This window comes from Ips typographus, linkage group LG2, assembly GCF_016097725.1.
Source record: "Ips typographus isolate SLU linkage group LG2, UJ_Ityp_2.0, whole genome shotgun sequence".
In the NCBI taxonomy this organism is placed as follows: Eukaryota; Metazoa; Arthropoda; class Insecta; order Coleoptera; family Curculionidae; genus Ips; species Ips typographus.
The window spans coordinates 11070806-11096757 of record NC_138423.1 but is presented as its reverse complement, the minus strand read 5'-3'; the positions used below and the strand labels follow the sequence as shown (position 1 = coordinate 11096757).

General features: G+C 32.5%; 1 protein-coding gene across 1 annotated transcript in view; it reads right to left on the bottom strand.

The window, feature by feature from the left end:
* Window positions 1-25952, bottom strand: part of LOC145724524 (uncharacterized) — a 116745-nt gene that overhangs the window by 22950 nt on the left and 67843 nt on the right. Inside the window, exons 2-4 of the mRNA XM_081972867.1 lie at window positions 20941-21049; window positions 20670-20863; window positions 34-203 (exon numbers count right to left, since the gene is read on the bottom strand). Of these exons, the coding sequence (XP_081828993.1) occupies window positions 34-203; window positions 20670-20863; window positions 20941-20987 (411 nt within the window). The 5' untranslated portion in view covers window positions 20988-21049. The remainder of the gene's footprint in view (window positions 1-33; window positions 204-20669; window positions 20864-20940; window positions 21050-25952) is intronic.

The following is a 25952-nucleotide window of genomic DNA, read 5'->3' as shown; positions in this document are numbered from 1 at the left end:
TTTAGCCTTCAAAACTGGACTTAAATAACTTACCTTAGGGTGGTTGCGTTGAAACGTACACCCAATCATCGCAAAGTGGTCTCTGGAATCTTCATCAACGATTGGACTTGGTGGACCGAACTGGAAGATTGTCGGTGATTTAGGAGAGGCAGACACGTTATTGTGAGTAGATGGTGAACGTGGAGATCTTGGAGATTTTGGAGCTAAAAACAATGATGATCTTTAGTAAAATTGAGTTGTAAATCTACAAACCAATTGATGATTTAGTTTTAGTATTAATAGTATAATAAACTATAAAATTTCCGTAAACACTTCAAAATTGGAAGAAGTTTATAAAGTTATCCATATATTAGTGACTCCGTGTGTGATAAATGACAACTTTCTTTTTTAAGCGGAAATTAACTACTTTCTACTAATAAGATTGTTTTATTCTCTACTACTATTGTTTTATAAAAAATTTAGTGCAAGTTTGTTGGACTGCCTAATTGCCATGGTTTAACTGAAACCTGTAAAACGGAGACATATTGTGCTTTACCAACAACCATGACTCAGTTGAGTTTGGTATACGTATCTTTCCTTGGTGTGTATCTAATGAAGCTACGTGACAATTGTCATTTAATTGAGAAATTTTGGTAAAACCTATTTGAACTGAACCTGTTCGATAGATCAGTCGGGTTCCCGTAGATTTAGATATTTACAATCTTAGAAAAACAATGCGTTCAATTGAAACATTATTTTTCACTAAAGACGCTGTCATCATCATCATCATCAACATCAAAAGCCATTTTGAGTCCACTGCTGGACATATCTCTAGGTCTTGAGCACTCCTCCAGTGGTAATGGGAACGCTTGATGTCGTCCGACCATCTCGTTGGGAGACGTTCTCGGTTCTGATGTGCCTCATTTCTAGATTCCAGGATTTTCTTTGTCTATCTTCCACTTCTGACTCTGGCAACATGGCCGGCTGTATTCCATTTCAGATTTCCAACCCGTTCAAATGCCTCCGCAACACCGGTTCTTTTCCTATTTATATGATTTGGAACTCTGTCTCTGAGAGATAATCGATCCATCTGATTTTTGTTTATTACCTTCCTGGTAAGGGTCAGTGTTTATGCTCTCTATGTTAGAACCGGGAACACACACTGATCTCAAACAACTATCTCTTCAGACACATGGGAATATCTGATTTAGAGACATTATTTACTTTTCCGTAAGCTGTCCATGTCAGTCCTATTTTTCTGTTTAATTCTGCAGTCTGGTTGTCTCTTTTTAATTTGATCTCGTGATCCAAATATTTATATGCATACGCTTGTTCTAGTTGCGTTTTTGGGGAATACAAAGCTGGCTATGTATTAAGTTTTAAAGAAGTTGATATTTAGGCCAACTCGTACACAAGATCTCTGAATAAGAATAATAGACAAGCATGATCTAACTTGTCTGCAGTAAGGACTATGTCATCTGCAAACCTCAGGTGGTTCACTCCCCGTTTATGTTCTCCAATATTTTCCCGTGATGTTAGATTAGGTTAGGTTAGGTAATTTATAATTCCAAACCATACCATGCTAAACTTATAATTTCTTAAATAAGATGACCCAATTTTTATTAGATTTTTGGATTGTACGTCAAATTCTAGGCCAACTTGATGTAAAATGTCTGTATCGATACCCAACTGTTTTTGCTTTAGCAGCCTTGATTGGCCGTCCCTCAAAATCGAGCAGAAATTCCTATTTTGAGCGAAATTTTCCTGCACTTTTCCAGAAAATCGTGAATAACTCGCTTATTTGAACCATCCTGTATATACGAGCTATAAAACAAAATGAAGCTAGTGAATGGTGCTCTCACGTGACGTTGAGCAAACACGGCAAAGTTTTCAGGTTCGGCCGCTAGAGGGCGTCAAAGTTGACCTTGGTTTTTTGTAGTTTTTGCGAAATATCTCAGGAACGCTTCAAGTTAAAAGTCTAAAATTTTTATCACCAGCTCACCTCGAGGGGATGCACTTTTACCTTCTATGCGCTTTTTTGGTACTAGGCACCGTTTGTCCTTGAAAACGAAAATTGTCCTTTAATTTATTTAGAGAAAATTTTTGATTTTTTAAAATAAACTGCCACGGCCTAAATTCCTTCAGGTTAATGATACAAAAATGACGTAAAGTGTTATTTGTAAAAATGCCATTTTTGTAGGGTGCCACGCACTGAAAACCGTCAAAACTAACATCATTTCCAGGTCATCCCCAAAACCGTGACAGTTAGGGCAAAATGGATGTCAAGGTGATATAAGGTGTCTCAGATTAGCGGCTGAGTACAGGGTGTCTCAAAAAAGTGAAAAACAATTTTGAGTTTTCGGGAATTATCTCGAAAAACAGTGTGAAAAGCAAAATTGTCAAAAAACTTGAATTTGATACCCTCTAGCGGTCAAATTATCACTCCAATGACCTTTTTTGAATACACCGTTGAAAAGCCTTTGGTCTGGACTATATTTTACCTTCAGTAACATTTTGTCGTAACTGTTAAAATAATTGAGTTATTTTATGTTAAAGAAAAAGTGGTTAAATCACTTTGAAGGTTTGTGAAGCTTGACTTTGACGCCCTCTAGCGGCCAAACGGTACCACCGATTAACTTAAATAAGCATATTTTTGGAAAGATTACGATCTGAGCTATTATTTAATTTCTTTGGTTGTCAACTGTCAAATAAGCAAGTTAAGGATCATTTTTGGAAAAAGTGCACGAAACTTTCACTGAAACTGGGAATTTAATTTAATAATAAATTATTTTAATTTTTTTTTATTTATTTTTTAATTATTGTTTTTTATTATAGTTGAACACTATTTTCATTAAAACATGTTATATTTTTCAACCGTTATTTTCTCGAAAACAGCTGAATATCGACATATGATATGCTACATGAAAAATACCCAGAACTTTACGTAGAATCCATAAATGCAACACAAAATCGGGGTTCTCTTTTGAAAATCTCAACACGAAGGTCATATCCTCAAAAAATGCGCCTTTAATAGTTATTTATGTATTAAGCATAAAAGTCACATTGTGCGCGTAATACATACAATATTTTTTCTACAAACATCGCTAAATATCTAATACAACTAAACTTACTGCGTAGGTACTCAAAAACAGGATCAAAACTATACACAATTGAATACTGACATCAAACTGGTGACACTGACATTTCCAATAATGGCATGCATTGTGGCCGTTGCTCTGGACAGCAAGCGAAAAAATTTTTATCGCTCGCTACCCTTGGCAACGCGCGATAAAGTAAACTCCTCAGTAAAGGGTAACTTTTCGTTGAGATTTGGAAGCGAAAAATGCATCATTATTGAATGTTTGTAGAAAAAAATAATAACATACGTGTCCGAGCGTTTTTCTGAAGATAATTTCCTGAATTTTAATTTATTCCATATTTTATGGACACACTGTATATACATTATGATAATGTTGAGTGACCTGCGTATAAGATGATGGTACTAATTGGATTATTAGACCAAGGACTGATATATAAAGGATATAACTACCATTCCAGTAGGCTTATTCTACTATCACACATAATGAAATGGCATTAAAAAGCGGTGAGACTATGTTGGGACTTTGTTTCGTGACTTTTGACTGCGTTACTATAATAGCAGGGCTGGGTTAGAGAAACGACTGTAGGAGGACTTTTCAAGGAATTCAAAACTTATTGAATATGAAAAAGTTGGAATCAAACTTTGACAATTTTGGGCATTTTCACAAGATATTCAACGAAAAATAGAGTTGCAGCACCCCTTTGCAGGTTGATAAAGTACCAGAGTAACCCAGTTTTCTTGACAACTAATTTGTATAATAAATTGCTTTTGAAATTGGAAGATTACAGATGCGTTTATTCAGGAGAAAATTAAAAAGCGTATTGTTTCATAATTATAAATACAACGTTGAAGAATTCTGTAACTTTAGGAGTGAACATTTTAAATGAGTGAGCAAAGAATTTTGTGAGAACTGACATTGACCTACTATACAGGGTGTCCCACGACGAAAGACCTCGATTGATATTGGAAAAAGTATAAATAGGAGAGTTTTGAAAATTTGGTAGGATACTGATGTGGGCATGCCCAATCCAACTAAAATATTTTCAAGATCACGCTTCCGCTTATACCGGAAGTCGATCACAACTTTCTTATTTTAAATAGAACACCCTATATATTATTACATATTTGGATTCCTCACAAAATTCTGACCAACTTTTGTATAGAATGCCCTATGCCTATCTCTAGCCGTTTTCGAAATATTTGATGTTTTTCCAAAAAAGTGACAGTTGCAACGCTCAACATATTTTTGTACTATGTTAAAACCGTATTTCATTTTGCAATGAAACTTTGGGTTATTGTAAATAAAGGATCGTTTTATTAAACTGAGGGTGCGTAACGACTCATTTGTATACAGGGTCGTCAAAAAAAAATCATAAACTTGCCACTAAAAAAAATGAAAAATCTCAAGTTTTTTAAATGGAAACCCCCATTTTTTATGACGGAATCATTTTGAGCATTAAAAATTACTATAAGTTTCAATTTACTCGCCTATACCTAAATCCAACCCATTTCGTTTTATTTGAGAATAAACATTTTTTTATTAGGCTGCATGGTTGGGATTAGCTGGTACTCTAGTTAGCCATGCTTTTGACACACGGTGATATTGGAGACCTGCAGGGCATGTTAATAACACTAGTTTTGAGTGTTTTGACAACTGCAAATATGCCGTCGCGGTTACGTTATTCAAACCAAGATTACTTAAATCTGTTTATTATTTACGGAGAATGTGATAAAGTTGTGACTAGAACATATGAGGTATTTGCCGCTCGTTATCCAGAAAAAGCAAAGCCATCACCAAAAGCTGTCAAGCAAATAATTGAAAATTTTAAGAATACGGGATCTGTGAAGATAAAAGCTATTAAAACAAAACCAATCCTTAATAATACAAATGTAGAAATTGCAATTTCTAACCAACTTTTGTGTACAATGCCCTATTCCTATCTCTAGCAGTTTTCGAAATATTTGATGTTTTTCCAAAAAAGTGACAGTTGCAACGCTCAACATAACATGCTTTGCAGTTCTCCAATATCACCGTGTGTCAAAAGCATGGCTAACTAGAGTACCAGCTAATCCCAACCATGCAGCCTAATAAAAAAATGTTTATTCTCAAATAAAACGAAATGGGTTGGATTTAGGTATAGGCAAGTAAATTGAAACTTATAGTAATTTTTAATGCTCAAAATGATTCCGTCATAAAAAATGTGGATTTCTATTTAAAAAACTTGAGATTTTTCATTTTTTTTAGTGGCAAGTTTATGATTTTTTTTTGACGACCCTGTATACAAATGAGTCGTTACGCACCCTCAGTTTAATAAAACGATTCTTTATTTACAATAACCCAAAGTTTCATTGCAAAATGAAATACGGTTTTAACATAGTACAAAAATATGTTGAGCGTTGCAACTGTCACTTTTTTGGAAAAACATCAAATATTTCGAAAACGGCTAGAGATAGGCATAGGGCATTCTATACAAAAGTTGGTCAGAATTTTGTGAGGAATCCAAATATGTAATAATATATAGGGTGTTCTATTTAAAATAAGAAAGTTGTGATCGACTTCCGGTATAAGCGGAAGTGCAACCATCTTGAAAATATTTTAGTTGGATTGGGCATGCCCACATCAGTATCCTACCAAATTTTCAAAACTCTCCTATTTATACTTTTTCCAATATCAATCGAGGTCTTTCGTCGTGGGACACCCTGTATGTCAAAACTGATATGTAAACATAAAAACTTACCAAAATTTTAGTGTTTAAAAGTTATATTAAATTTGGTTAATAATTCCAATTAGTACAAACTCGCCCCGTTTCCGATTGGGTAAAAATTTCGTCCTCGTGCGATAAGAACATCTTATCCACCCTTGTTGTACAATATACATTAATAATATACTAACTCAAAAGTTTCCAATATCTTTCTCGGAAATCTAATTAAAATCATAAAAATTAAAAAGTAATATTGATAGCCCGTATACGTCCCAGTCTCTATGGCAATCAATTTACTCTTTTATATCTTTTACCGAGAAGTTGATGGATACGGAACGTCAAAAACTTTATTGGGGCAAAAATATAACGCGATTTTGCGGCGGCAAACTTTACTCTCTCGAATTTCAATTTTATAAACAAGTCCCCGGCTAGCGTAGGATGGGGAGCGAATACATCCCTCTAAAACCTCCTAAATATTCAATGAGCGACTCGTAAATCCGATATGCTTTTACGGTTTAAGTGTATGTGGTGGATTATTAAATTCTTAGCGAGCCAGAAACACGATTTTTAATATCCGGTATTGCTTTTTTTTCCTTACATTGCGTGGCTGGTTTTGAATAAAACCTTTCTATTTCCGAGCATGTCTTGGAAAGTTAATTTTGCAGACATTCAAACAGTTTTTCCTATTTATGCCTTATCTGGTTACTTCCGTAACAGACTTGTCCGTCAAACCTTTCTTTTATCTCCTTTTAACCAACAGCTTGAGGCATAGTTTACGTGGGAATTTAAATATCCCTTACCAGACTAAAAGGGGGAGTTTATTTTCGCTCTGTTTAGAAACACGAAAGTGCTGTCGGCAATATTTTCCCAAAATCTCGCACAAAGCTGATCATACACGAACAAACACGCATCGAAATTGGATTAGAATTGGGAATACTACCAAAATATTCCGATATGCATTGGTTTACCAACCAAACTGTGTGAGGGTTCATTTTGTGTTCCTATACACACAATAAGACCATTTTACGAAATATGTGCTTGAAATTGGAAATCGCAAAACCCAGTCTTCTTTCTTACAACACCAAATTTTTTTATGTTAATTTTTTTAATATCATACAGCATTAGAGATGGCCTAAGGTAAATAATTTACACGGTAAATTATTAAAAATTTTCTTTTACAAATATTCTCAGAAGTTTGAATATTTTTTTGTTCTCAGTAATTAATCGAGAATGAACATATTCAACGCTTCTTTTGTCAGTTGTGAATAAATACAATAAATACAATGCTTTTTACCAAAATCAAAACATAAAATTTGAAGCATTGTCCTCAAATTTAGTTTGCACAAATAAATTCAAGACAGCATATTTGTGAAATACATTTTTATTAACCAAACGTGGACAAACTATTAAGTCACCTCCGGATAAATTTATTCTTAGGATAATTTCTATAGAAATAACGAAATTGACCAACAATAGCGTCAGATTCCACGGTTTGTCTACAAATTATATTTGAAATAAAATTATTCTAAAGTGGCAGTACTGGCCCTTAAACGAAAGAATATTTTCAAAAATAAAGTGAAAAGTATGGCTTTGCAACAATTCAGGAAATGGAATTTTGAACGAGAATTCCCGGCGTTTTAAACTCCCGCCAAACCTTCACAAACCGAAATATATGACAGTTTTTCATACTCCGGTTGCACCTTTTCCACGTGGAGAAGCTTGAAAATTACATTTAAATCAACGTTTTCAAAGCCAATCCTGGTTGGAAAAACCTGGATCACTTTGACAAACAGAATGACGTAGTTCTAGAATCACCTGACAACTGTCAAAACCATTAAACAGTGCCGTGAAAATGTAAAATGAAATAGAAATAGTCTCTCTTTGAGGAATCAAGCCGCAAATTGTTATTCATAACTGTAGGTTAAATTTGACAGTTGTTACGATAAATGACAGTTATGACACTTCACAGTGGCGCTTAGAGTCAGGTGACACTTGTTATAAGTATTAAAACTCATTCAGCAGTGACATAAAACTATCAGATACAAAACAGTTGTACCTTGTATTTACACCTCGATAGAGCCTCAAATTAGAAAATAGATTGATATGTTTTTACGTTACCTGCTAGCTGTCAACTGTCAAAACTTATTCAGCGCTAACATACAACTGGAATACGCAGATTAGTTGTATTTATAGCTGCTTAGAGTTAAATTTAACAGTTGTGCATTAACAGACTCTGATATTTTTTACGTCACCTAACAGCTGTCAAAAATCACGCAACTGGGACGCAAAATTACCAATTCAAAATTTTACTCCTATAGCTTGAATGAATTATTCTGCATATTGTATTTAGAGCTATATAGAGCAAAATTTGACAATTGTGACGTAATATCAAAGTCTTCCTTAACGTGAGAACTGACAAATTTGGTTTTATGGAACTGTAAACACAATTTAGTCCAACTTCTCAAAGAACTTCACTGGTGAGTGGATTTTGATAATTATGACAGCTGCCACGTGACGCGACCAACGTATAAAAGTGCTCCTAACGTCCCAACATCGAGCTTTAAACACAACTTTCAGTGTAATTCCTCAAATTACCTACTATTTCTAGTTTTACAGTTTCAGGTCACTGGTAAGTCGGTTTTGACAATTATGATAACTGTCACGTGAAGCAAGCAACGTATTAAAGTGTTCCTTAACGTCCCAATTATGAAATTTGGCTCCATAGAGCTTTGAACACAACTTCCAGTGTAATTCCTGAAATAAGCAACTATTTCTAATTTTATACTTTTAGGTCACTGGTGAGTGAGTTTTGACAGTTATGACAGTTGTCACGAGACGTAAAGAAAAGTATACGTGTTCCTTAACGTCAAATTTGACATCGAGCTGTAAAGGCTGCTTACAATGTGGCTCCTTCAAGAACATTTTATAGCCTTAAATCGGCAAATTGTTTTGCCTAAATTGTTGTTCATCATTAAATTCTACTCAATTTTCTTTAATTTTCTTGGCATTATCTCTTTTTACATATCTGATAATTTTCTATCTCTATACAGGATAAGTTTTTTTCAGATATACTAAAACTAGCACAACTACTAAGTTCTTTATGGGAGAAAAAATTGCATGTTTATTTAGCAAAATTTTACTAATGGACCATTACATCGCTTAATCTTGAATTTTTAAATAAACATTTCTAAGTTCTGCTCAAAATTTAGAATTTCATAACGTTATGTGCCTCTTTCATCTTAGCATTGCCAACAATAGCGTTCGTATTGATCTTGAAAGGCTTCCAGACTCTCAATACATGTGAAACTAGTTTTACTTAAACGAATACCATACAAGTATACGGCCAGTAAAGCCAATATATTGGTACGGATAAGAAATTAAGTTTCCAATGTATCGGAAAAGTCATAAATTGCTTTCATAGTGGTGTCAGCTTGAATCGAGAAAGAGATATTAGAATTGTAAAAGTTTTTGCACGACTTTGAGATTGTGCAACTGAGATGATTTCAATTTAACAAAAAAAAAAAGAAAATTGTTTGTTAATTTATTTTTTCCTACGACCTCAGTGTAAATAGCTAATTACGAATAGTTTTTTGTTACGTAATTACCCTCTTTACACACAGTTGGAAAAAAAACGCACGGTTGTATTAAAGAGCGCACAGTTTTAAAAGATGGTCCAGAAATTAACTGCTCTAATGCTGGGATAAAATGATTTTGTTTCCATTTCTTGCTTTTTTCTTTTCATCAGAGTATCGTGTAATGCATTGCTCATACAGTTTTAAGTAACTACCACTTCATCTAGAACATTATCTGCAATAGCAAACACATCAAGTAATATTACTGAAAATACTATTTTTAATAATAATAATACATAATTCAACTGAGGTGTATAATGGAAGTAATATAAAAAAAGCAAGATACGCATTTCTTCTTAATAACTGTAATGTCACCTTAAATAATTATTTTAAGAACAACACTAATAATTAGATAAGTAACATGATTTGCGAATTTTTTTGTAATACGTTATTATTTTTTCTTTAGTAGCATATCTACGATTAGTACAAATGTGATGTTAATACGTGAAAAATGGTCTTTTTTTATGAAAAATTACTCTGAATTATATTAATTGCGAAAACAGGACTTTCCATTTGGTCGTAGGTAAAGTATAGTACGTCACACGTGCTCTAAGGCATTTTACGCACTCATGGAATTACAAACTCGCCGATACGCGGCTTCGTGCGTAACATTTTCCATATCGTGCGTAAAATGCTTCTTACAGCACTAGCTACGTAATATACTATTATTGTTGCAATACTATGTTTTTAATTTGAAGCGTAGCAGATACTTGGAACAAGAATTACAACATATTTGATTTTATGTTATACGAATATTGAAATATCAATTTCACTATTTCTTCATTAACTTCCAATATATTTTCATAAAGTTGACATTGTTTCTGACGTTATTTTTAAAAATATTTAACCCTGCTTTTTGCAAACAATTAAGTTATAATTAAAACTGAAATTGTGGTTTATTAAATGTATTAAAAGTTGTATTTTAATAACTAAAGTAAACCACGGGATCTAAGGACAAACCTGCCGACAAGAATCGAACTTCTGTTATGATTACATAAAATTCTTCCCGATTTAATATTTATTAAAGAAAAATATTTGAAAAGCTATTAAAAGTGGAATTAAAAACTTAATTACAAACAGAAACTACTCTGTAGTAATTAGCAAGTTTCCTGGCGATATTATTGAAATAATAAAGCTACTTGTGGCGTCGGAAAATAGGTAATATTTGGTTCTTTAAGGAAAATCTAGATAGAAAGTTAATTCAATATAAATAATAATGGTACAATTTGAAAATTACAATAGCGAAATTATTCACTAACACTCAAAATTTAGGTACAATTTTAAGTTGAATGAGTTAATATACCCAAAATCTAAGAGCTGAACCTGAGAGTCAAAACTCAAATATGCACATAAATAGCAATAATTACTTATAATTTAAAAAATCAAGTTGTATGATATTTAAATCATTTTTTTAAATTTTGATATTCAAGTAACATATTGTAAAAACTGATTTTTTCGGCAAATTTCATGTTTGCAAGTGAATTGACAAGATTGTAACTCCATATTTTGAGCATCAAAAGCCTAAAACCTCGTCGAGAACCATTGTAAGATTGCCAACCTTCACAACTCACTAAACCTTGAAAGATATATTTAATATTTGTCAAACTTTGACGAAAAGTGTTTTAAAATTGCCACAAAAGCCTCAAAAACTCTTTCAACCTTTCAAAATAATTTAAAAATTGCCATTCGCCTCTAGAATCACCTTCGAAATTCTAGAGAAATTTAAGAACCATTGAAACGTTTCAAGAACTTTTTAAAAGGAGCAGAAACTTCTAGAACCTGGTCGAAATGAATCATTGTAATATTGTCAGAAACCTTAAAATTTTTAAACGTTTCATTTCAAGATATTTTAAATATTTTATTCAGTTAATCATAAAGTTAAATAGTTAAATCATGTAGAATCACTTTGGATCTGAGAGAAATGTTGAGGTTACGTGGAATTGCTATGATGATTTTGAAGAACCACTTTGAACTTAACTTTTAAGAGAAATTTGTGAAAGTCAAAAAGTCGGATTAAAAAACTTGTTTTATTTTCAAAGTCATGAAAAACGTGTGCAAAAACAAAACGCGATTATGAGCAAAAACGTGAACAATAATAACTCATAACAAGAGGCCTTTGAAAAGTAATATTGACAACATCAAAACTTGGGGGGCAATAGCGCTCATCAGATTTACACTAAAAATCGCTACCAATCTATCGATTTCAATGGACAATCAACTTGATTTCTACGCAAATGATAGTTTGCGTTAATGTGATAGACAAAAAAACCTGATCTAGTTAAATTAACCTGCCATTTTCACAAAAAAATTTGTGCCTTAGTTTATTTTAATAAATTAGGATAAATCAAAATCGATTAATGTCAAATCAAAGAATATCAGGATAATACTTACTTACAAATAATACCATAATAACGAATATTGATTTGTTATTTTGATGCATAAAAAACTAATTTTTAAGATGAAAATAAAAAGATTGTTACAGTCCAAAACTGCTTCGAACAAATTACTATTGTAATGGGAATTTGCTTAATAACAAATATTGACGGTGTACAAAAATACGCCTTACTTAATTAAATACAAACTATGAATAATAACGATTAAAAATACATAGTTGTTTTTGTTGTTAAAACCGGTAAGAGGATTGGGATTGATTGGCATTTTTAACAATTAAAAATAACTTTTGGCTTTTTCATGCATGTATTGCAGATTATAATTTAACCAATATATCCAGCTGTTTTGCTAGGGAAAAATCGTCTATTTTACTACCCCTTTTTTTAGTGAAGAGCAATGTTAAATGAGTACCTCAAAGTTTCGATAATGATTACTATCAAAACAACAATAATGTATATTTTGTTCTAGTGTTAGTAAATTTAAGTATGAACAATTAATTTATTTTCTTTATCGTTATAGGAATACGTTAGTATAAAGAAAACCAGCTCTAAGGTACAAAAAAGTTACGATCAATATTTGAGATACATTGGAAACTCCAGTTTCTATCCATGTTTACATTGCCCTGGTTTTGAGTAAGTTAATGATACACATTACTTCTTTGTATTTCAATATTTTTAAAAGTAAAGTAGGTTAAAACAAAGCACAGTATGTTAAAAAAAACTTTTACAAAGTTCAGTATAATTTTAAAATTATTTAATAGTTTTGTTCAAGCGAAGAATACCGGATTGCAGAAAAGATAAGTCACATACAATAGGCTTTCAAATGTGTCCTATAAATGACTACGTGTATGTAATGTTACCAAGAATATAACCATCATTCAGAATAAATATTGGTGTTTGATATGGCATATAAGTTTTTCCTAATTTGTAAATCTATTTACTAGTTCATTTTACAATTATTAGAACAATATACAGCAATATATAGCACACACAGTTCTTAATCTGTTTTTTACATAAAGTAAAGCTATGTCACTTCGGAAAAGTTAGGTGTGCTTTGCTTTTCAACTCTAAATAATTCTTTCAATAGATAACATAATAACAAATGACCTACACATAAGCTGAGTGACAGAGCGTTTATAAACTAATTGCAATTACTACGGAGAATGTCTAGTCTAGTCGATTATCTATATTGAATGCAACACTAATCTATTAATTGTCCGCCTATTTGTTTAATTAATTGTTTAATTATGTTTAGTGTGCACCACTATAATATAAGGCTGGGCTATGCTGCAACAAAAAAAATATTAATCACAGACTTTCTGGAATCTGAAAGCTTTTATAAATTTACCATCGGGAGAGAGCATGTTGCGGTGGTTTGTTTTCAGACCGAATTTGCATGAGAATAATGGACGCTGCTACAATGTTCCCAATAAAATCTCATAATGCCCTTCCATAGAAATGCAAATTCGGAGATGTGCCTTTGAGGTAACCTGATATAATTCTGTAATCAATATTGTCGAGGTGACCTTTTGACTATCAACGAGTATTGTAATAAAAACAATTGAAAGGTATTGTTGTAATAAACCACTTTATCCACATTGAAATGTCATTTAGAAATTAAACTTCAAACGGATTAGTTGTTATATGAAATAAACACGCAACATTGATAAATATATGGTTATGTTTTTGACTAAAAGTGTGGAAAATCAAAAGGAAATGTCATGCATTATATGTATAAATTTGAATAAAACGTGTTTTATAAATTCAGGTTTACGTTTTAATGCTATTCTACCTTTCATATTGGATTTGTTAGCTTCACTATAAAGCAGAATTTTGACAGTAATATTATATTATATTTCCATTAGAAATGTTTGTCCTTATCATTAGGCAAATACAAAGTATATTTTCTAGCATTTGTAAGGGTTAACCACCCAAACCGTTCATTAAAAGTTTATCAAGATTAAATATTTATGGAAATTTGAAATTCAGGAAGTAAGATAAATTTAATGCTATATTTAAAAAAATTCCAATATCTCGAAAACCGTTGTAGATATTTATAGGTTATGATATATGAAAAATATTTGAAATCGCTAGGACTATTCAAAAATACAATAATATAGGGTGTTCCATTTAAAATAAGCAAGTTGACATCTACTTCCGGTTAAAATGTCTATATATATATATATAAATAATCTTTATTTTCAACAGAAAAAAGGCTATCGACCACTTGGTCTTTCTGCCTATGTTTACAGTGGGATTTTTTTTTATAGTTTTATCATACATGTTAACTTATTCTAATTATTTACAATTTATTTACAAAAAAAAAAAAGTAGTCTTAGTTAAAGTGCTCTAGTAGGGTGGCAGTGGGAAAGAGGTAACGGGATTGTCTGGTTGGTCTTGTTATGCACAGTGGGTTTATTATTGTCCAGTTGTTTGGATTATTTTTCCATTTGTTTTGTAGTTGTATAAGTCTCTCTGTTATTTTGGTCATGTTTGTACGTTCGTAGAGAAGTTGGTTGGATGGGTTGTGTAGTGGGTTTTCTGGGTGTCTTATTTTGGTTATTAGTCTTAGAGCAATCTGTTCCGTAGTCTGAGTATATCTTTTAGTTTTGTCAGTAGCGTTTGCTCTAAGTAAGTGTCCGTAGTCTAGAACTGGTCTACAGATGGATTTGTATATTTGTGTGGCGGTTTTCGTGCTAATACCTTTGTTTTTGTATGTCAGTGATCTAAAGTGTTTTGTCCGTTTAATAGTTTCAGTTCTTGCATTTTTTAAGTGTTTTGTAAATTTTAGTTTTTGGTCCAGTATTACGCCTAAGTATTTTACGTCATGTTTGGGTTCAGTTATGTGGCCGTCCGCGGTTATGTTTGGGGAGTCGTCTTTGATCCTATGGTTTGGTAGTAAAAGTTTTGGTAGTAAAAGGTTTGGTAGTAAAAGTAAATGTCTTTTAATTCCAAAATTTCAAATTTCTAATAATATTAGATCCTAATAAACTTTATATGAACGGTTTGGGTGGCTAACTTAAATTTAGTACTAAGTAGGTTTAGATTAAATCCCATGGAAACAAGTTATATCAGCAACATTTATTATTGGATTTATTTTTTAACGTTCTTCTTAGCTACAACTTTAACAGCCAAACCTACTAAAATATTGTTAAATTTCAAAAAAGAAAATAAAAGAAATGGAATAAACAAAAATAGAGAGTTTCAACATCAAAATCATAAAAATTAATTAAAAAAAGTATACTTTATGAAAATTTTGAGTAATTTTGGCCATTTTTTAGGTATTTACAGTTACACTGGTACCATTGGCTTTGCAAACTTTTTTTTAAGATACAGAGTGACATTATGTCATTTAAACAGCTTTTTAGTGGAAAATAACCTAGTTTTTCCTTATTCAAAAAATGTAACTAAGGAATTCATTTACAGAGTTTCAAGCCTAAAAATAAATGAAAATAAGCATCAAAATTTCTATAATACACGTTTAGCTTAATTTTTGACGCTTTCATGCAAATTTTTGTCATTGTTTTTGGAATACTTTATATTTTAAATGCAAATATACCAGGTGTCCAAGAGCACCCTGGACATAGGAGATTAACATGGGAAAACGGTTTTGATTTTTTCGCGCCTGTACGGTTGATTTGATTGAAAAATCGTATTAATGAAAGTTGTAGTACCTATCACGGACTAGTTTTCTGTATTTTTTTCAGATCTCTAACTTGAGCCTTTTCGTTGTAAAACACGAACAAAAATGCGAAAATTTAAACTTTTTACCTGCACTGTATAAGCGGTTGTTGAGCAACCGTACCAGCAACAATGATCTGTTTACCCGTTGCTCGACAACCGCCTATACAGTGCAGGCCAAAAGTTTAAATTTTCTCATTTTTGTTTGTGTTTTACGACAAAAGAGCTCAAGTTAGAGATCTGAAAAAAATACAAAAAACTAGTCCGTGATAGGGACTACAACTTTCATTAATACGATTTTTCAATCAAATCAACCGTACAGGCGCAAAAAAATCAAAACCGTTTTCCCATGTTAATCTCCTATGTCCAGGGTGCTCTTGGACACCTGGTATGATATGAAGATCATCTAATATTACCTGAAGATTTTCCATATTAAGAAAATCATAACAAAGCAAAAGAGAAACAAGAGAAAAGAAAAGTAGAAGTAATGACGCCAAACAGAGAAATTTACTAGACATGCCTAATTAAACCTAAGAGACCAGAATAAAACATTAGAAATATATAGACAATAGAAAAAAGAAATAATAAAATAAACAAGCATTAAAAGAAGCAAAAGGAAAGCAGCCAAAGAGAGTTTTGTTCTTCAGTCGCAGAGTTTTGGGACATATGCTCAATAAAAACACAGTTTACTTTAAAGAAATGGAGAGAAAGTGAGAAGTTATGTACAAAGTACATAAAAACAAAGTATTTTTGATTTAAATGTTTTTTTTTAAATAAAATGAGTGCGGAAAAGTAACTTTAATTTAATAGAACTGTATTTTTTTTTTAATATAAGAAGTTGAAGTTTAATAAAATATTGTATAAAACACGTGACTTAATCCGGTTTATTCACTCGAAGAATTTAGTCACTTGCTGTATAAATAACTATTATCGCACTAGTGCGGTAGAGAGCACAAAGAGCACAATAAAACATTTTTATCGCACTAGTGGCTGTAAAATCTCTCATTACGTAATAATGCTACACGTACCACACTAGTAATGTAAATAACTATTACCGAACTATAACCTTCCCGCACTCAAATGAGTACGTAAAAGTGCACTTTACCGCACGCTATGTAAAGATTATTATGCTTGCATAAGAAAAGCTCTAGAAATACTAGTAGAAATACTAAGACCTTGCACTCTATCAAAACAGCATATTTTCTGCACGTGTGCCATAAATCGCTCGAAACTTCTATAACTTCCAAGGCATGGCAAGTAAGTTTTATTAATGTTATCTATAATTTACGGAAATCTATTTTAATTAACTTTGCAAATACCGGTCTAGGTGTAATCCAAACAAAACTTTTCCGTATTTCAAACTCACTTAACTTTAATCGCGCCTTAATTATTGCGAACATTGAGAAAAAGTTTTCTACCGAAAAGCGGAATAAAGCAACTGCAATTCAAAAAGCTGTTTATGTGAAAGATGAAAGTTAAGAAATAATGGTAAAAAACATGTTTTTTTCACTGAAGGAAACGAATTGAAACGCAATAATTGAAAGTCCTCTGAATCCAGCTAAGAATTCATTTTACAAAAAAGTAGTAGTATGGTTTCTTGACGCGTGTTATATTTAAAATTTCCCCGAGGAGAAAGTCGAGATTTTTCATTCCACCCCCGGAAAACAAAAATGATAAATTGCTCGTAGTTTTCTTATATCAAAAAGGCGAACATTTATTCTTATCGGGATATAGCAGAGACGATTTTTCCACCGTGCCTCCATAGAGTAGTGAAAGGGAAATCAATTTTGAATAAAAAACGATTTGACGTCCATATAACCGATTAAGTTTGAATGAGTAACAGAATAATATTTCTCAAACCGTGTTTAATACGTAATTTAAAAAAATAGTAATTAACGAGTAACTAACAATGGCAACTATTTTAAAAATTGTCATATTTAGGACCGGTAAGTGAAAGTACTAGCCTTTAGAATAAGCACGTCATATTTAGGGTTACTTTTTGTAATGAATATAATTCATTCTACAACGAAGAGCTTCTAAGGTTTGTTGCAAAAACCTAATTACGAGACTTTTCCAGAGTTTTTCCGCAGAAAACGGTACAGCTCTCTTAAATTGGATCTTGGGATTTATAGAAACCGGTTTTAATCCTCCGTGACTCTACTTTTTTGCAGTTTCTAGTTCTGGTTGCAATAGCTCCTGAATTCTAAAAAGATTGGCTTTTCTGTATATATATAAATCTTTCATATTCAGTTCCTAAATAGTTTTTTGTCTGTTAAAGTTTATGACCCTGTGTGATTAAATTAAAAATTTACGGGCTAACCATTGCTTTACTTTTAATAAATCCTCAGATAATCTTCGGCACTTGAATTAACAATGTTAAGAAAAGTCGATTTGTTATTGTACAATGTGTCCTAAATACACACGAAAGATACCAAATCGGTTAAATAGAGAGAAAGTTGCACATTTTTGAGAAAACAACACGCTATGCTACAAAGAAGAAATTTCAAGCCTTGATGAAGACTAAATCAAGATCAAAACGTTGCCAATTTAAAACAACGTTTTTATCATGTTTAATTTAGCGAAATGTTGAAGCTTTCTATTTTTACATCTAACCTAATGTCGGTATGACAATTATAGTGAATTTTATGGAAAAATGTCTTAGAATAAAGTTTCAGAACTATTCTTTGTTCAATGTTTTGAACACAAGTTAAAGTTTTCAAAATTTGTAAGTTCAAATAAACAGTACTTTTTTATAACTTGCCAAGTTAAACTAAATTTTTCGTATATTTTTTTATAATAATATCGTTTTGATGGTTTTTAGACTCAACATTTAAATATTAAATTAACGATCAGAAAAATTATACAAAAATTCTTAAGTAAGATACAGAGTGTTGAACTGACTAATTTTGACCAAAAACCACAGAAAAGCACTGCAAACATTTGAATTGAAAGTCTGTAACAAATTTGGTAGTTACGGACTTGTAATTAACAGCAAAAACACTGAATTTGCTACAAAATACAAGGCTGTACCTACTCAAAAAAATTAAAGAAAAATTCTTGAGGTACTGTTGGTTAAACTGATTAATATTGATCAAAAAAAGAAGTACTCTAAACGTTTGAATTGAAATTCTGTAACCAATTTGGCAGTTACAGACCAGTAATTAACAGCAAGAATACTGAACTTGCAGCAGAATACAGGGCCGTACCCAAAAAAATAATTGAAAAATCTTTAAGTGAGGTACAGTTGGTTAAACTGACTAATTTTTATTAAAAACCACAGAAAACGACTGTAAACGATTGAAATTAAATTCTGTAACAAATTTTTCGGTTACGGACCTGTAATTAACAGAAAAATCACGGAATTTGTGGCGAAATACAGGACCGTACAGAAAAATTATAGTAAAATCCTTATAAGTGAGGTACAGTTGGTTAAAATGACCACACAACTACACAAAATCACTGTAAATATTTGAATTGAAATTCTGTAACATAGTTGGCAGTTACAGACCTGTAATAAAGAATGCAAAAAGTAGGGTCGCAAAATATAGGGTCGTACTCAGAAAAATATGTGAAAAATCTTTAGGTGAGGTACAGTTGGTTAAACTAATTTTGACCAAAAACCACAGAAAAGCACTGCAAACATTTGAATTGAAAGTATGTAACAAATTTCTTTCAAAGTGAGTTAGAGTTGATTTTAAAATGACTAACATTACTGAAATTAGTATAGTAAATAGTTGATGTTATGAATGATGACACAAACAACAAAAAATAACACAGAAATGTATAAAAACACTGCAAAATGAATATAAACAGAATCGAAGATCATTTCTATCATCCCTATTTAAAAGACTCAACATGGCAATAGTGATGTGTTGTATTTTAGACACCCTGTAGAAAACAAGATTTGCAGCTTCAAAAAACAAGAACAGTAACGTAGTTAATTAAAATTAACATTACTGGAAAAAGTAATTTTTTCTTTCTAGTTTAGTTGAAACATTGTGAAATGGTAATTTTTGTGTAATAAATAATGTAGGTAAAAATTTATACTTTATTGTATTAAGAAAAAATCGACTTACCACAAATGATTTATGTATTGGAGTTTCCTGTGGTAAAATATGTCAATGTTAAGCAAAATAAACTTTTTTTACTAAAAAATAAATAAATGACTAGATAAAGAGTAAAGGAATTTTTAACTACAAAATTTAATTTTTTAGTCAGATTTTGTGCCTTTCAATTTGATACTTTATAACTACATAATATAATCAATGAAAATTTCCCTTTTATTACAAACATGAAACTTCTCAGTAAAGTTTTTACTTCCTTTTAGGTTAAGACACTCGGTATGAACTGAAATTCCTTCAGAGACTTTTAATCCGGAAAGGTGTAAACCTGTCTGAACCGGAAATGGACTGGATTTTAATTACATTACTTAGAACTTTATCCTATTCCTCTGGATTGTCATCACATAAGTATATAGCAAATTTCCACCCGGGGCTTAACTACGTTTGTGTCGTTTGTATATACACGGGGCGGGTAATACGTTTATTATTAGATTTAGCGGCATTATGCTCGTCGAGTGTAAATGGGGAGGCGGGGTAAAGTCGCTTTTCACCCTCGAGGTTTTGCAAAACGTCTTTACAAAGGCGACATTTCTAAGAAATTTAATTCCAATCTGCCATCAGGATCCTCGAATTATACGGGATTTAAAAGCCGACGTAAACAACGAAGGTGCAGTTCGATATTATTTTATTATGGCTTCATTTAATTTATATTCAAGTGTTATAAACCGGAATTGCAAAATTTAACCTTTTAGTAGGAAGATTAATACGTAAGTCCGGTTTTTCTTATTGGACAATTAAAACAATCAATTCTGCCCTTAGAAATTATCATTAGTCTGTAAACTTTGTATTATGTGTTACACATTATAATTTGCCTTATTTTTGCCATTGGAAGCTTTTTCCTCTCATATTTATATAGAATTGCACATATTCTGAATGAATACAAACTAGCAGTCATAGCTTTTCAAATGATCTCAATCATGATAGGGCGAAAATAATTCAATGTGTAAAATATAAACAAATGGCTATCATAGTTTTACAGATTATGGAAATTTAAACAGATATGTATAAAAAACTCCCGAAATTTCTAACTGTAACATTTTTTTCTTAAATTAAGTTGTACTTACCTTTATGATTATAGTCTGGTAAGCGTCTTTCAGTTTCAGTGGGACTGCTCAGACTCAATTTTGGAGAACTGACTCTAGCTGACTCGAATGAGTCAAAGTGCCCTCCTCCCTCCCATAGAGGACTTTTGTGAGGGGGAGGGGTTGGAGAAGAATAAGAAGACTTGGGTAGATTCACTACTGGTTTGTTGGTTGATCTAAAACAAATATGGTTTATTTGCAAAAATGTAATTAATATTATGATTATTATTGCTTCATAACTAACTGGGTTTACCTTGTGGAACAACTTCGGTACATTTTCCTGGGTGTGTTTACTTCCATTGTGTATTTAGAAGGTCTTTTCTAATATTTGAGAGTTACATTCTTTTTGCTGATTTACTTTCCTGAAAGCAAAAAAAACTTATCTTTATATCCCATATGGAAAAAATGGATACTTAGGGAGTACAAATATTGTTATGTATAGTATTTCATGTTTTTGCAACAACAGTATATTAAGTATTAAGAACAGTAAGAAATTGATCGATAACAAAGTTTCTAATTTGTCTGAGATCAGTAAAGCTGTTAGTGTTTGTAATGCTTACACTATTTTTGTACGACTTTATCAAAATCATCCTAATTATTTAATAAAATTAAAATATTCTAACAAATTTTATTCATAAAACTATAAAATACGTTTGCTACTGTTTATATTGATTTTACTAAATTTTAAGGCTTTTACATCTTTATAGAGAACATTTTGACGGTTGTCATTTAAGACTAGACTAAAATTAAGTCAAAAACACAAAACCAAATGTTGTAAATGCCAAAAATGTACTGACAATCGTATTAAATGCATTTAACTAAAGTAAAATGGATTTTGTTACTTTTCAAGTATTTTTGGAGGTTTTATATTTCCATGGAATCGAATTTGGACAGTTTTTAGGTTTAAGACAGCACTGTAACTGACGGCCAAATGTCATAACTTTCAAAATTCCACTCAGAAAGCTATAAAATACGTTTGGTGCTGTTTATACTAATTTTATTAGATTTTAAGACTTGTGTTTTGTCGGAGAGCTTTATGGAGAGCATTTTTACGGTTGTCTTTCCAGGAAAAAGTTAACAAAGTAAGCAACTGCGTAGAAAACTATAATAAAACATATTTGAAAGAGAAAAATTGAGCCCATATTCTTGATTTCTCTTCCATTATTTATCGAATCCAGCCTGAACAAATTCCAATTTTCTCCGCAAATTTTACAAGTAATAATACGACAGAAAAAGGATTTTTGCTTTGAAAACATCCTTTTAGGACTGAATATTCGATTGGGGGCCCGACATTATCAAGCCCTCTTTTGTGCACTAGAAATAGATTCTTTAGACAAATAACGTTGATCAATGCACAACGCTATTACAAGACTATTCCTTTTCTAAAATCCGGATTGCTTGGTGGGTGTTTAGGCAAACGTTTATCCGTAATTGCATGGTCTCTGTGGGTGCTTGCTGCTTGCGGTTAATTCAAATTGTTCTTGGAAGTTTCGCAAACTAGGACAAGGATTCTCAGTTCAAATAGTTTGTGCTACGCCATGTTCCGATGATAAATTACGCACTTACCAACTAATAAACCTTCGTTATATTGTGAAATAAAAAATGTTTGGCAACCTTTTTGTGTCTTCTTAATATCGGAGTTGTGTAAACACTTTATAGTCATAAGCTCACAGAGCTTGAAGGCTAATGTAGATTGCATGTTATGCCTTAGGGGAGAGTTTTTTACGACTACAATTTGCGGTTAGTTCAATGCCAAAAAGGGGTAATTAAACGTTATAATAGTATTAAATTTAAAAAAGCAATTTTTTAAATTGATTTAAGTATTGATGGATTAGAATAATTCTCTAATTATAGTTAAAAGTCATATTTATCACATTTTTTTAAATTACATTTTAAATCTAATCAGGTCATCATATAAGTAATTAACACTTATAATAACACAGTTTTGAGAGATACTTTTAGCAGTTTTCAATTAAGTAGTTTTTAACCCAATTCACAGTTGTAAGAAGTATTTTTTGCTGCTTGCAAAAAAATGGTTTCATAGCTTTTAAACCAAACTCACATTTTCCAGAGATACTTTTCGCAGTTTGCAATTCAGTAGTTTTACAGTTTCTTACCCCAATTTACAGTTGTAAAAGGTATTTATTTTCAACCAGGTATGTAATAACGTTATTTCTTATGTGTAAACCAGGTGGAAAGATGAAAATTACCTGCTTTTACTTTCCACCCGGGTGAATGTCAATATGCGTTTTGTCATATCTGTGGGAATATCGTGTATTCGGTGTATTCAAGGTTGTCTGGCTGCGGCTAGAAACCCCTTTCCCCTCCGCCAGCTCCGTACGGATGCAGACAGACTCGACGTCGGCGAGCGACCTAGAGATTCGGTGCGGCAGCAGTGCTAAATACGAAGCAAGCCGGTGCGCACGATTTAACGCCAGATACGACGACCACGACGTAGATAAAACGATTAACGACGTTACGAGTGTTACGACGATCACTACGTGTTTCTGTACCTTCTTTTCAACTTTTATTGTTAATCTTAATTAATACAATCAGTTAAACTACTTGCCGTGTTGCCTGTCCATTAAAACCCCACAAATATTGGGGGCTCGACCGCGATTTACACCAGGACTTCAACTGTGATTTCTACCGGGTTTCAATCAGGACCTGGCTGTGATTTAACGACGATTCAACTGTGATATCGCAAGGGATTTTGAAGGACAATAACGGCATTGGAAAAGCTGTAGGACGACTTCAAAACGGAAGGTAAACGTTTAGAAAACGACGCTGATGACGATTAAGGTACGTGGCCTTGGTTTATTTGAAAACGTTTGCAATACGTTTTGTTTGAAAGTTGTAACGATGGACTAAAAAGACTATAGACAGTTGATGTTGTGTATTTAGACTGTATTTAAAGAACTGTTCAATAACGACGAGTGTGAATGAAGTAGACCGATGGTAAATTGTTGATTACTTACGACGTGGATTTGACAATTTATTTCTAACATTTTTTAAGACTGTTATCGAACGTAAGTGTGTATAGTATTTGGTTGATAAAGTCCTAGTAGCTGACTTTTGGAACGATGTGTTCACTTGGTGAAATAGACATTATCGCGAACAATATTAAAACGGCACCTAATAGTGTTGTCAAAAAGTTTCATTTGTTGCTGTATGGACGTGAAGCTGATGGCAGATCCGTGAAAAAAGACGTCAAACAATTTAAGGGTTTTGAATTCAGTTCTAACTCTGAAGAATTTAAAACTAAAGTAAAGTTTGCACAGGATAATTTGTCAACAAATGATTTAACTGGTATTGCAAATATTTTGCATATTGATTATAATACAGAAAAAGAACCTCTGATTGAAAATATTTGCTCAACTTTGTCAAATTTGAAGCTTTTGGAGGAAGTTGTTTATTCTGAAGATGAATCGGAAAGCGAAGAAGAAAAATCAGAGATTGAAGAGGATAATGACAGAATTTCAGTACATCCTCAACACCGCGAAGATGTTACGTTTCCTTTGAATGTACCGAGTGGTAATTCTCAGCGGAATTCTGAGCAAAAATTAACTAGAAATATTAGTAGTGACGATCATGAAGCAGTAGCAAATCGTACTGTTTTGGAACGTGGATTTGAACAGACACATTTTTCAATGAATTTTCGAGACATTGAGGAATCTATTCGTCTCTTTGATGGAGGAAAGTGTTACCCTATTGAAAAGTGGATCGAGGACGTGGAAGACATGGCTCAACTAATGAGATGGAGTGATATACACTGCTTTATTTTTGCCAAAAAACGTCTGACTGGTGTAGCAAAGCTGTTCGTTCAAAGTGAAAGGGGAATAAGAACATGGCAATTCCTGAAGGAAGCCTTAAAAAAAGAGTTCTCTCAAAAAATGACTAGTGCAAATTTGCATGCAATGTTGTCACAAAAGAAGTTAAAACCAGGAGACTCAGTACATGAATACCTTTTGGAAATGAGAGAAATGGCCAGCAGAGGTCAAATCGAAGCAGACGCTTTAATACATTATGTCATCGATGGAATACCGGACGATCCGAGTAATAAAGTGTTGTTGTATGGCGCTAGAGGACTTGACGATTTTAAAATTAAATTACGGGTTTATTCAGATTATAGAGACAAGTTTAAGACTAAAAACAGGGGACAGAATTTTCAAAAAATGGATAGACACGACGGTAAAAGTTCATCGAACAACAGGACAGTTGGTACTGGAGATTTAAAGCCAAGAATTCGATGTTTTAATTGTGGACAACTGGGACACAAGTCTACAGAATGTACAAGAAGAAGTGAGGGATGTAAATGTTTCAACTGCGACACATTTGGACATAAATCAAGGGACTGTCCACATCCACGACGAAGAACGTTTCCCCAACCACGATGCGAAAACAATGTAGCCAAAATCGAAAATTCTACTTCAACTAACCGGACGTTCAAACAAGTGTCTATACTGGGAGTGACCTTCAATGCATTTTTCGACATTGGAAGTGACGTGCATTTGATGAACGAAAATGCGTATAGGAAAATTGGAACACCCAAGCTAGAGGAAACCAATGTTGTTCTTGGAGGATTCGGAGGTTCCACGGTTACGCCTTTAGGTCAATTTTCGTGTGACTTAAAGATTGATGAAGAATATTTTCCTAACACTGTATACGTGACAGACAACCAAGTAATGGGCAATCATGAAGTGATCTTGGGAAATCAACTTTTAGGACAAGCTGAAGTTCGCATATCCAAGTCAAATGGTTTATCTTTGATTAAAATAAATAAGGAACCTGAAAACATTGAAACTTTGGACTTAATGAAGATAGATTTTGCTGGGACGAAAGATGATATTAACATTGGACAAGACATCAATCAAGTAATGAGGAAGAAAATCATCGAACTGGTGAATTCGTATGAACCAAGAAAAGTTAAAACGACTAATATTGAGATGAAATTAATCTTGAAGGACGACGAACCCGTTTATGCCAGCCCAAGGAGACTGCCATTCAAAGAAAGAGATATTGTAGACGAGCAAGTGGAAAAATGGATGCAAGATGGAATTATTGAACCTAGTCATTCTGACTACGCTTCTCCAGTTGTCGTAGTGAAAAAGAAGTGTGGATCACCGAGAGTTTGTGTCGATTACCGCCATCTTAATAGAAAAATTGTCAAGGATCGCTTTCCTTTACCTTTGATCGAAGACCAACTAGATAGACTTCAAGGCGCAAAGATTTTTACCACCTTGGATTTGAAGAATGGATTTTTCC